Below are 13,981 nucleotides of genomic sequence, written 5' to 3'. Positions count from 1 at the left end.
GATCTCCATTATCAATTATGTTAAGTTTTTTATCTGCATCTTTTCATATCGCATGAAGTAGAATCAAAGAACTTCCAGACACTGTTCAGGAACGTCATCAAAAGTGGTACTCAGAATAGCAATATGCTTTGGGCATCTTAGAATCTACTAATTAAATTCTTGGTTTCAGTGAGTTAATTCAAAGAATCAGAATCACTGCATTCAGTAAATTATTTGTCTTGATTCTGAGGCACAGAAAATACAACTAGAACTAATTAGCAGGGGAAAGCTGTTGAGCAGTTAAGACATGAACCATTACCATTCCCTCAAGATCCAGAAAGTGGGGTTTGAAACTCAACTGTGATAAACTAACTTCTTCCCCTTTCAAAAGACAGAAATTGTAGGTGTCATCTGTCTTTTATAGGATAAGGCTCCTCCTTCTGAATTCAGTATCAGATATGTCTTTATTTAGGTACCACATGTCCCAGAAATGTCTGTGGCTTACTGACTCCAGAAGCAATTTTGAGTAATGAGCTTCAAGTGTAAGTACCTACATTTAGGTAAATGATTCAGAATGCAATACAAAAATTCAGAAAAGAAAAGGGATTTTTTAATTATTTTTTTAATTTTTTTTTCCCATTCATTCCTCTTTTTTTGCTCAATATTTAGGATCCTATTCTTAACACCAACCTTTTACCGTTCAATATAGAGGTAAGCCAGGCCTTTAACTCAGGTCCTGAATACCCTTCCTGAAACTGTGGAAGATATTTACAGCATATGAGAGAGGGTATTCAAAACCTTGTAAAGATCTCATCTTTGTGGAAATCTGTGTTTAGGCATACAGAAAACTTTACAGTCAATAACTCAATTGATAAATGTGTTTCAGTCTTGTGGTCCCAGGCTAGTAGGATTTTGGGATGACAGTTTTGAAGTGTCTCCACTGTGCCTATGTTTTTCCAGGAACGTAATATTACTGTCTGAACACTGCCATAATTGTGACAAACCTAGAGGTTCCACAAGAAATTCAGTCATCAGTTCCATAAATGGATTTTGTGGTGCACAGATACTTCTCAAAGAGATTTCTGTGTTACTAGAACATCCGTCCTTGTCTGTCTGAGAGACTGATGACGTTAGACACCTGACCTTCTTTGGCCTGTTCTTTAGATATATGTTCCTTCCGAAAAAGCTATGAATACTGTAAATACTTCTGCATAGTCACCACACACATTCATTCTGTCTCCTTAGAATTTTAGCTATGTGAAAGGCACAGTTCCTTGAATCTGTTTACTTGCTGCAAGCATATCAGTGTAAAAAAAAAGTAAATATTGAAAAGTACAATTTTAAAAAAATCCTATTCACCAAATATATACATAGAAAAGACTTCACACAACATTGACTGGAGTACAACTGCACTATCTGAAACCTCTGCGACATCCTTCTAATCAATAAGGCAGAACATAAATGGCCAGAGTTGGGAAATTCAATATTTTAACCACTTTTTCTTGATTCAGTGCTGAGCTTTTACTCTGTAGCACCACCTAGATTAAAAAGTGGCACAGGTCTTCACACTCTAGACCTTAAGCTTAACATAAAAAAGGAAACTACTTATCTCGGATAAGTTTATAGAGATTTCATCTTTCCATGAGACATTTCATCTTCTCTGCAAAAATTTTCATATGCAAAATTGAATATTACCTCTGCAAAGACTACAATATAAAAATACAGGTCTCTATAAATTGAAAAGGTGGAATTAATTCAGTTAACATTTCTTAAGCAGACTTATAAATAACAAAGGGTTCCTAGGTCACCCATAGCATACCTTCACATCTGGGGAGAGGATGATTCCAATTGCGGCTGATGCCATGAAGACAAGTCAGAGCAGAATTTCCAATTAATGTGTAGCCAGGAAAGCACTCAAATGAAATAGTTTGTCCCACAGTGAAGTCATTCCCAATAACAAAACCATTACGAAATGGTCGAGGGTCAGGACAGCTTTGTAACTGATATGCTGAAATAAATAAATAATAATAGGAAAAATATAAATAAAACATAAAATCTTATTACTTCAAAAATAAAAGCATTTCATAAAAATAAAAAATCACGAACATCCATACATCTTAAGTTCCATCACAGTGATAGTCTAAATCATTTGTCCTATACCAGGAGAAGCAGTGAAACTTTTCCATAGCAATTTTGGAAATATGCATAAAAATTACGTTCCGGTTCCAAGTGTGTGTGTGTGTGTGTGTGTGTGTGTCTGTCTGTCTGTCTAAAAAAACAAGTACTCAACATCCTACCCTACATACTTTTGGATCAGAGTGCATGAAGACAAAAATGAGACTAGCCTCTTAATATTATCTCTCAGTTTTAGTAAGTACAGGAGTATCGCACTAGAGAAGAAGAAAGTAGAAAGGATCATGTTTTCTCCACTTAGATCTTGAAAAAGATGGGCCACTGACTCTTTTAAGCCTATAAATTGCTTTCAAGAGCATCTTAATCAAAACGGATCCCAGTTGCTGACAATGAAGCTTAAAAAGGCTGTAGAAGGGTGAACTAGAAGCATGGGAAAAAACACTGAAAGGTACAGAAGGCTGATGTAATGCTATGACATGTAGGCCAATGTACCTCTAGAGAATGTGCAGAAGAATGACAAGCAGCAGAATTACAATAAATAGGAAAAGCAAATCAAGCAGTCTACGCTGCATGTTGAGTGATGAGTGCAGTACTAAAGAGCAGAAAAAGGCCCAAATTAAGAAGCCCTTTCAGACCAAATAGGAGCCTAAAACATAGGAGATGAGATCTAGAATGTTTGAAACAACCAAAAGCCCTAAAGCAAAAGTCATGGCATATAGTAACAGGATGCAGTATGGCCAAGCAACGACCTTACCAAGACTGAGAAGGCAGACACTTCCAGGTGGGAAAGAAGCACTGCTTCTCATAAATTAAAATTAACAGTATAAAAGAAAAATATTACTGGAGACAAAAAAGCACTATGGAATGCTCATAGGTGGAAATTAAAACTCCAACTATGTGTTTGCAGTACCTGAGCTGCTTCTACAAATGTCTGAATGGGAAAATGATAGTGAACAGAAAATGCTGAATAAAATTAGAGAAGCTGCAAAATATAACAGATAGTAGTAATGGAGTATCTAAGCATCCACCTCAACAGGATGATAGGAAGAAATAGAATTTTGCACACAGGAAATAATTCTTCCCTAGAACAAGTAGTTTGAGACTTCAGAAGAAAAGGTGTTATTTTAGACATGAACCAGTTTGGTACTCAAGCCTTAGTTTGGGAAGTATTCACAGGAGATCCGCTCCATAATAGCATTCATAATGCTGTTTGATTGTACTGGGAGAGAGCAAGTCAAACAAACTCAGCACAAGGATGTTCCATTTTCTGGAAAGCAAATTATAAAAAAAAATGAGGCAATGCAGATTTAAATCTGCTAATTGACATGACTTTCAAAGACCAAGTAAACCATCTCTTACAATCTAGAATAAAATAAAAAAACAACAAGTACTAAAGCAGTTCAGAAAAATGCCTGTGAGACTCAGTAATAAAGAAGCTTCAACAGGGAAAAAAAATGGCATTTAACTAATGAAAGTCTGCCCTTCTGAAATATCCCAAAAAATAACAGGTCAAATTTAAATAAAAACTAAAAAGAACACAAGTAATTTGAAAAATGTCTTGCAGACGACATCTCAGCTGACCATAACAAAAATTGATAACATTGGAAGCAAGAAGTCAACTAGGGAACTGGTGGGACAATTCATAACAAATGAGAAAAAAGTTTTTATGGACTAAGATGCCATAAAGAGAAAAATTCCATAAATACTTTGTATCTGTCTTTACTGCTGCAGATGATGTAGAGATTTCCAAACAAGCTATGGTGTTTGTGTTACACAAGTTTAAGGCACAAGATCAATTTAAAGTAAATAAAATGTTCTACATGAAATAGGTAAGGCAAAGCACCAGGAACAAATGGCTTTCACCCAGAATAGCTGCTGAATCAAGATATATATCATATCATTTCAAGATCTGATCTTGAGACGCGGTGATTTCCCAATATAAATCACATCTATCTTTAGATGGAAGCCTTGAAACTACAAATCAGTGAATTTGACTTCTGTACCTGGTAATGTCATAATAATAATTATAATCATGATCAAGTACATGGCTAGCATAGTTTCTTGGGAAAGAGGTTGGGGGCAATATGACTGGAGTTCTAAAAAATTGTGAAGGCAGTGGAAAGACTGAATGAGAAACTGTCATCAAATCCTATGGTAATAGAATTATTATTTTTAATTATTTGACAAATAACAACATCTCCAAAATGACTATTGTTTCTATTAATAGCAAAAATAATATACACTCTTAAGTCTGTTACTGCTCCCTTAGCAGTAGATTTTAAAGTTCCCTTTCTCCTACAAATTGTATCATATTCCAAATAGGAAGTGGATAAATTTTTACCAGGTGATTTAAGAAATAAACTGACTTTTTCTTTAAAGCTAACACTTTCTGCAGTGACTCACTTTCAGAATGTCACATAAGAGTTCAAGTCAGTTTGCAGTTGTTACTGCTGAAAGACTAATAGGAGACTGCTTTAAAGTAAAGACTTTTTAAATAATCCTTTGATGTTATTCATATAATGATAACCACTATACTTGAAAATATAAACTTGACTTCTTGTGAACAGTGGTGACCCTTTTAAATGCATTTGCAATTATATAAAAAGAATTATGATCTTGCAGTCTTCACCAGCTCAGAATGACCTATTTGGGTACAACAGAACAAGAACCTTCCAGTGATATTGCCAACTAGGAAATAAAAGATTTCTGAGTTGACATTATTCTGTACCAGCCTACATGGATCCAGTATTCTAAAACAATATTTAAATCTTACCCTTCCAGAACCCAAGATAAAAAAAAACCAAACAAACAAGATCCCCATGTGCTTAAAATGATCAAACAGTAGAGATGCCTACATTGTAAGAGCATGCAATGTGAATTAATATGCCAACCAAATTCAGATATGGGAAATTATTTGTTTGCCTACATTTGAACTGTTTTTTAAAGGAAAACGCAATTATTTTTCCTTTTTCATCTTTATTTTCTCCATTCTTTTGTTTGATCTTCATGTGTAACACTTTGGTTTGAAACATATAAAATCTTTTATTTCATGTTTATCTTTTAGGAATGCCAGAAAAAGAAATAACCTTCAACAGCCAACATTTTCTCACACAAGAATGTCAAAATCTCACCTTGATATACAATATGAAATCCTTGTTTGTTCTGTGAGTAATCACTGTGAAAGTATAGGCTGGTTTCATGAGTTGTGCTAAAAAGAGAGGCTGGTAGCTGAGGGCCACTTAGTCTCCCAATAACAGTGCTAGTTTCCGTAGATCCACTCCTAACTTCTAAGTAATCATGTATGGTCTCCGTTGAGAAATTCACAAATTGCAAGTGGACACCTGAAAAAAAACATCATCAGTAAATAAAATCCACCAGTCTCAATATCAGGAAGGAAAATAAAGTATGTACATTTTACATTGATAATAACATAAAATAATGTAACCAGTTTAAATGCATCTATTAAGTTCTCAGGAGGAGTCCATGAAATTTAGTCTGAAGCCTTCTTTCTACTCATGCATTACTAATTCTGAAAGCCTAGCAAGGTAAGAAGTGCTGACCCTGAAATATTAACATGGTCCAAGGCATTGATCTGCAGATTTCTACACCACTTTTTGGCAGTTTGTTTTGCTACAGGCACTGGAGCAGAGATTCCCCTGCAGCCTGTAGTGAAGGTGATGGTGAGTCAGAATGATCCCCTGCAGCCCATGGAGGTTAACGATGGAGCAGATATCCCTGTGTAGCCCTTGGAAAACCACAGACTGGAGCAGGTGGATGCACCCAAATGAGGCTGTGACCCATGGGAAGCCTATGCTGTAGCAGGCTCCTGGCATGACCTGTGGACCCCTGAAGCAGGTTTGCTGACAGGACATCTATCTACAAGGCCAGAAGGAGAATCCAGGGAGCTAAGGGCCTGTCAGCCTGACCTCAGTACCAAGAAAGACTATGGAGCAGTTCACCTTGAATGCATTCACCAGGCATAACCAGGGTATCAGGCCCAGACAGCATAGATTCATGAAAGGTAGGCTCTGCTTGACCAATCTGATCTCCTTCTATGACCAGGTGATCCCCCTAGTGCATGAGGGAAAGACTGTGGATGTTATCTACCTGCATTTCAGTAAAACCTTTGACACCCTTTCATGCAGCAGTCTCCTAAAGAAGGCAGGTGTACTCTTTGCTGGATAAAAAAACAGCTGTGTGACTGAGCCCAGAGAGTTGTGGTGAACAGAAGTAAATTCAGTTGGTGGCCAGTCACAAGAGGCATCCGCCAGGGCTTGCTGTTGGGACCAGTCTTGTTTAATATCTGTATCGATTATCTGAATGAGGGGACCGAGTGCTCCCGCAGTAGGTTTGCAGATCACACCAAATTGGACAGGAGCATTGATCTGCTTTATAGAAGGAAGGCTCTACAGAGGGATCTGGACAGGCTGGATCAATGGGCCAAGGCCAATCATATAAGGCTCAACAAGGACAAGTGTCAGCTCATGCACATGAGTCACAACCCCATGCAACACTACAAGCTTGAGGAAGAATCGTTGGAAAGCTGCCCAGTGGAAAAGCATCCGACTGCGTGGGCTGACAGCTGACTGAACATGAGCCAGCAGTGTGCCTCAGTGGCCAAGATCACCAAATATTATCCTGGTTTGCATCAGAAAAGTGTGGCCAGCAGAAATAGGGAAGTGGTTGTTCCCCTGAACTTGGCACTGGTAAGGCCACAACTTGCACACTGTGTTCAGTTTTGGACCCCTCAGTAAAAGAAGGATGTTGAGGTGCTGGCGAAGGGTTTTAAGAAGTTTAATGAGGAGTGGCTGAGTGAACTGTGATTTAGTCTGGAGAACAGGAGGCCAAAGTGAGGCCTCATCACCCTCTACAATTATCTGAAAGGAGGTTGTAGCAAGATGGGTATTGGTCTCTCCTAGCAAGTGACAAGTAATAGGATAAGAGGCAATGGCTTCAAGCTGTCCCAGGTTAAGATTGGTATTAGGGGAGCTGAGATCCAGGCAGGGGTGCCAGGCAGAAACAAGGGATCTGCAAACGTGTATGTGCTTATGAACCTAAAAAGCAGTGTGTGTGTGTGAAATTCTGGTGAAATTCTGCCTTTGCCAGCCCAAGAAGTTGAGAGGATTTGGGGTTGGTGCTTGTGTTATTTATATGAGACCTGTCTGTAATTGCTGTGGAAGACAACACCTTCCCTATGGCAGTCTGTCTGACCAATCATGTCAGCATTCTCTATATGAGTGTTTCTATGGGCAGCTTCATTACTGCTTGAATCAGCAGCTGGGAAAATGGCAGCCACATCCCTCAGCCTGGGCAGAGACCTGGGCACCAGGATGGGCTCCAGTGGTTGGGCAGGAGGATCTTGGGCTGGAGTGGCTGCAGGAGGTGGTTGTACCCCTAACATCACTTGACAATTTTTGAACGACAAACATGTAAATGATATTACTTCTCCTACTAAACATGCAGTTCAGTCATTTAATTCTCATACACACACTGTGCCAGATGATGCTGTTGCCAACAGAAATTTCTGATTATTTGATTCAGTAAGGAACAGGAAGGTAGCTTATTATCCATTAGTAAGTTATCTCTCCTAACCATGTTATGTATTACAATGATTATGTGGCAGGACAAGAAGAAAATGATCGGCAGCTGAGTAGTTACAGGGCTCTTTTAACCATTTTCCTGCTCATACATATTGCTCTGTGTTACAACACAGTAGAATTCTTATTTTGTCTGGACTTGGAGCAAATATAGAATGATAATGGAGTACTTTTATTGAGAAGATGATTGAGTCCCACTGATGTTTCTGGCAAAGACAATCAACATGATTTCATATAAAATTGAAAGGAGATGATATAATGTCAGATTAATTATTGAAAAGTCATGAATAATTTTGTGACTCCTGAACTGTAATAGCTAAATAGTGTTCATCGCTGTCTTTCAGAGCTTTATCCCCAGATACCATGTAAAGTTTATGAATGGTTTTCTGAAGCATGTAACATTTTATATGCTACAGGAAATAAGGTTAGCACATAATTAAATTACTGTTAACTTGATCACTTCTGTCTCTCTTCACCTGAAGACCGACCACACGTGACAAGAAAGCTTCTAGTTAAAAGTGTCATTACTTGACTTCATCAGACTTCCAAATGTCTCCTTCTTAGAGAATTCAGTTCTATCCAAACTTTGCTCTTTCTCTATCCATGATATTGTAAGCTTGGCCTTTTATTTGACCCTGTGAACCAAACCTTGATTGAAGTTTAAGCTGTCATTAATAACTGATAAATCATATTACCTTACTGTCACCAAAAACCAGCTCTAATATATTTTTGTTCATCATTTTTCTCTTTGTACTCTACTCTTTTTCACTGTCATTTTCTGAACCATATCACTCTTCCAAAGTATTAATCCTTTACTGAGCCTGTAGTGCCTGCCTCTATTTGTCTCAGATACCACTTTGTAAGACTGTTTTTTTCTATGGTTATTTTTTTCAGTTTGGACGCATCTCTTGAATAAGTATTTCATATATTCATCTATAAAAACCAACTATAAATCTCAGAAAGAAGAGCAAAATATCATATAAAGTGCCCTTGCAATTTGATTGAAATCAACGTGGTGTCGTGGTTTAGATTACACCATTAGATGACAGAAAGTAGAACAACTTATGATCCATAACTTCTAACTGAGAAAAAACCTTGTTAGAAACACTAAAACAAGTGAAAGCCTGTAGAAAGTTTCCTTGATGATGTTTTTGAGCTTTTCTGGTACTACTCAAAGAGTTAGATATATGTGTCTCCACAGGACTAGAACCACAGCATCACTAAAACCGGTTTTAGACATCACTTTTTCAAATGACACTTTTTTTTTCATTTTTACAATGAAATTTTACTTTAATTTTCAATTCATTTTTAGTTGTTTGTGCTTAGAGATGGTTAAAAACGTCAAGCACATTTCAATCTGTGTAGTTTTAGTTTTCTTCTAGCAAAAGGAGCACATAGTTTTCCTATACAGGAGCTGGAAAACTAGCAGGGATCTGCATGGAATCTGAAGGTTCTAGAAAGCATAATGAGTCAGGATGAAATGCTAGTAGATGTCACATCAAGCTGTATATCATTTAGGTAATGGAGGAATTATAGTATTGATGTTATTTCTATAAAATGCTAATACGAAAAATAAATCTTTGAGACTTCACTATTTTGGCTTTTGAACAAAGTGAAAACATAGTAGTTACTTTCTGTATGGAAATCCCTATCCTGACATAATGTATTTCCACAGATAAATTTTGTTAAATCCATGTTACTGAACGTTTAATATTATTCAATTTAAAGAAACCATGCACGACAGTTGGCTTTCATTTAAATGATAAACGAATTAGTCTCATGGGACTTATAATCAAAAATATCACAGACGTGATTTTAAAAAGAGGAGAGAAAGAATCTGAAAAAATGCAGAAGGGAAAACTAATTGGGATGTCACATCCAGTTACTGTGGAAGACAGAAATTTTGTATCATCGAGTAAACAAGAAGAAAGAAGATGGCTATTATAAAACAGAAACAGTGAGGCACATCTGAGAAAACAGCAAGCCATACAAATAGCACATATAAAAAAGTCCAAGTGCAGGTCTCCTATAGAAGTGTCACAAGTATAAAAAACTGGACAGGACAACTGTATTGCCAGATTTCAACAAAGATTTTGCCATGATAGATGGGTAGGTTCTATCCAAAGTTACTCAAAGGATTAGCAATGTAATTGAAATGCTGATATTACCTGTGCAAAATCATGGTGAATGAGAGAAGTTCTGGTGACCAGAAAATGTCTGAAGGTATATACACCTTTAAGACAAGAAAGGACCTGTATAATGGCAGCTGCGAGTTCACTCTAGTCCACAGAAAGACAGAATCATAGAAACATAGAATCATAGAATCGTTAGGGTTGGAAGGGACCTTAAAGATCATCTAGTTCCAACCTGGCCTTGAACACATCCAGGGATGGGGCATCTGCAACTTCCTTTGGCAGCCTGTTCCAGTGTCTCACCACTCTCATGGTGAAGAAATTCTTACTAAGGTCTGGTCTAAATCTGCCCCTCTCCAGTTTGTACCCATTCCTCCTTGTCCTATCACCACAAGCCTTTATGAGTAGCCCCTCTCTGGCTTTCCTGTAGGCCCCTTTCAGGTACTGGAACGTCACTATAAGTTCTCCTCGAATTCTTGTCTTCTCCAGGCTGAACGAGCCCAACTCTCTCAGCCTGTCCTCATAGGGAAGGTGCTCCAGCCCTCCGATCATCTTTGTAGCCCTCCTCTGGACCCGTTCCAACAGCTCTATATCCTTCTTATGTTGAGGATTCCAGAACTGGACACAGTATTCCAGATGAGGTCTCACAAGAGAGGAATAGAGGGGCAGAATCACTTCCCTCAACCTGCTGGCCACGCTTCTTTTAATGCAGCCCAGGATATGGTTGGCCTTATGAGCTGTGAGAGCACATTGCTGGCTCACATCAAGCTTCTCATCAACCAGCACTCCCAAGTCCTTCTCTGCAAGGCTGCTCTCAATCACATTACACCGCATCATTTACTGAAAATAGGGATTGCTTCAACTAAGGTTGTAGGACCTTGCACTTGGCCTTGTTGAACCTCATGATGCTTTCAAAGGCCCACTTCTCCAGTCCGTCCAGGTCCCTCTGGATGACATCCAGTCCTTCTGGTGGCAATTACACAACAGCTTGGTGTCATCCGCAAGCTTGCTGAGGGTGCACTCAATCTTGCTGTCTATATCATTGATGAAGATATTAAACAGCACCGGTCCCAGTACGGACCCCTGAGGGACACCACTCATCACGGATCTCCATCTGGACTTTGAGCCATTGACCACTACTTTTTGAATACGACTATCCAGCCAGTTTCTTACCCACTGTACCGTCCACCCATCAAAGCCATATCTCTCCAATTTAGAGAGAAGGATGTTGTAGGGGGTCATGTCAAAGGCTTTACAGAAGTCCAGATAGATCACATTCATTGTTTTACCCATGTCTACTGCTGTGGTAACCCCCTCATAGAAAGCCACTAAGTTGGTCATACAGAATTTGCCTCTCGTGAAGCCGTGCTGGCTGCCATTAATCAACTCCATGTCCTCCATGTGCTTTATTTTGCATAGCTTCTAGGAGGATCTTCCCAGGCACAGAGCTGAGGCTGACAGGTCGATAGTTCTCAGGGTCGTCTTTTCTACCCTTTTTAAAAATGGGCACAAAGTTACCCTTCTTCCAGTCACCAGGTTGCCACGACTTTTCAAATATCATAGCGAGTTGCTTGACAACCACAAGTGCCAATTCCCTCAGGATTATGGGACTTATCTAACTGGAAGCAATTTCCAAATATATAAAAAATAAAAAGGGACTCAGGAACAGTCAGCATGGATTTACTATCAGAAAATCAACCATTATTTCCTTCTATGACTAAACTGAAAAGAGGAAAATGGTAGACATAGTATACTCTGCTTCTGCTATGACTTTGGACAGTCCTTTATAGCATGTGCAAGTTGAACATGTATGAACTTGATGAATGGAGAGGAAGTAGGTTAAAAATAAATGGAACTTCAATGCTCTAAGAGTGACAATCAGTCGGTCAAAATCCCATTGGTAACTAGTAACAAGTACATTAGTCTATGGGTTGATATGGGAGCTTACATTGTTTAAAGTCTTCATGAGAGACCTGGATTATGAGAATGCGTCCTCAACAAACTGAGGGTACTACACTAGGGGATGTGGATGATACACCAAATGGCACAACTTCTGTCCAGAGAAACACTGAAAAACTTGAGTCCAGCATAAACCTTCTTAAAGGTTTGCACAAGAAGTACAAAGTTCTGTATCTGGACCACAACATCCTTATCTTTGACTGGCAATTGACTAGGTGAGTAGCAGCTCTGCTGAGAAAGATCTGCCAGTTGTAGTGGACTTCATCTACTGCTACTGACAATTTCACTTTGAATGGGAAGCTTGCTGGCTTTGGGAGGCTTCTAGAGGTGCCTTCCAGGAACATTTCTATGTTGCTTTGATATTCACCTAGGATATGTAAAGAAGCTTAATGATAAAATAACTAACTCAAATGTAGCTTTAACTTCTTCTAAACTGATGCTAACTTGTTTTAAAATATTCATGATAGTTATTTACTTTTCTTGAGTTTAAGATCTCACAAAGAGAAATCAAGCCTGTTAAGTTACAAAATTGTGCTTAATTGTAATTAAACAAATTGCAGTATAGATGAAATGAAAAACCAAGAGCCTTTTACCTTTTTTATTCTATAACTTTCTTTTAAGGCTTTGATAAATTCTTTAAATTAATTATATTTTTTCCAGTATAAACATTCACAATGTTTAAAAATCTGTGTTCAGTGTTTTGAATCCATAAAAAACCCAACAAATTTAATCCATGAAATAACACATACCAAAACCAATAGGCAGCTTTATTGTCCATGTGCAATCCAAACTGCTAGGATAGTTGCCAGGAAACCCAGGGCTGAGGATCACTCCACTGAAGTCTGACATGCCACCACCACATTGTGCTGCAAAATAAAGCAAGGGAATTTTTCAGAGGATATAATAAGATAAAAATTAATCCAGAACACTGAAGATGTTTCCAACATTAATAATGCAATTAGGTTTATACTTGAAAAAATACACAAGCATTCCATTACTGCTAAATATCTGTAAGAAAACGATTTATAAGCAAGTGCTTTAAACATCCCTATCTACTCTGAATTTTCATCTTAAAAGAGAACAGATGTTTACTCTGCCTGCATGAACCACCCTTCTGAAGAGGCAAGTGGCACACTTCAGCTTATACCAACACTGACACAACTCCGTGATAGTTTGTAAAGGAGCATCTGAAAAATATGAGATAATAATGTATTTTTAAAAGATTCTATACTCTAAGCATTTAAAAATGCCTTTTAAAAACTGCATTTCTATCCTGCTGTTCTAAAAATGAGATAAAATAAACGGATTTTGAAAATACACACAGTTAAATAAATTCAGAAATTAAACTAAATACATATTTAAACTTTTTTTTCAATAATAAAGTAATTTACAATTCAAGAAGAACTTACACTTTGAAGATGTTTATTATGGTAAACACAATTTTGTTTACCAGTTTTATCTGATTAACAGTTGCAAAATCCTTTAAAACAGTGTTGGAAATTTCCAAAAAAATAAAAAAAGAAAGAAAAACAATGAAAACAAAAATTTCTTTTTCTTCATAATTTGACATTGAGCAGTGCAATTATTTTATCAGACTTCCTAGGCATATCTTAATGCATAATGGTGGAATCCGGAGATTGACTCCTGAAAAAAATCTTAAAAATATCTGAATCTTCTTGAATATTTATAAATTCTGAGCTGAGGGAACTGACTACCTCGTATGAGGGTTTTAACAGTTCTCGGGATTGAGAATTAGATTAAGGGAAGCAACTCAAAAGAATTTATACTCTGTCTTGAAGAAAAGCAAAGTTTTAAAATCTTTTATGAGATCTGCAGTGTCCTGTTTTTCATACATTCAAGATTACAAATTCAGATAACTTTTACTATTAGACTGTCTAAAAAAACATTTCTAGTCAGTAAAAGAGAATGCAAGTCGAAAGAATTTTACATTTATTCATCATTTAAAGTGAATACACTTAAATGTAGTCCAGATGTTTCATTTGGGCTTTTGTTAGTATTCCACCACTTCTTCTCATATTAAGATGATTGCGTATATAGTTCAATTGAAAATATAATGTAGCTTCTTAAATTGAGCAGACATGCCTTAAGTTGAATATGCTAGAGATGAAAATGTAATGCTATTTTTATTTTAGTATTTTCTATAATACTCTTCACTCCGCT

The 13,981-nt window shown here is 37.4% G+C and overlaps 1 protein-coding gene across 3 annotated transcripts in view; it reads right to left on the bottom strand.

Moving 5' to 3' along the window:
• The window catches only part of CSMD3 (CUB and Sushi multiple domains 3), a 610,540-nt gene that overhangs the window by 87,873 nt on the left and 508,686 nt on the right, over positions 1-13,981 (bottom strand). For all 3 annotated transcript variants that reach the window (XM_054060149.1, XM_054060147.1, XM_054060148.1), the window contains 3 exons: positions 12,550-12,666; positions 5,244-5,453; positions 1,799-1,987 (listed from right to left, as the gene is read on the bottom strand). In XM_054060149.1, coding sequence (XP_053916124.1) covers positions 1,799-1,987; positions 5,244-5,453; positions 12,550-12,666 — 516 coding nt within the window. The remainder of the gene's footprint in view (positions 1-1,798; positions 1,988-5,243; positions 5,454-12,549; positions 12,667-13,981) is intronic.

The sequence above is a fragment of the Cuculus canorus genome, chromosome 2 (assembly GCF_017976375.1).
Source record: "Cuculus canorus isolate bCucCan1 chromosome 2, bCucCan1.pri, whole genome shotgun sequence".
NCBI classification, from domain to species: Eukaryota; Metazoa; Chordata; class Aves; order Cuculiformes; family Cuculidae; genus Cuculus; species Cuculus canorus.
The sequence above is the reverse complement of the archived record's forward strand: the minus strand, read 5'-3'. Positions and strand labels throughout refer to the sequence as shown.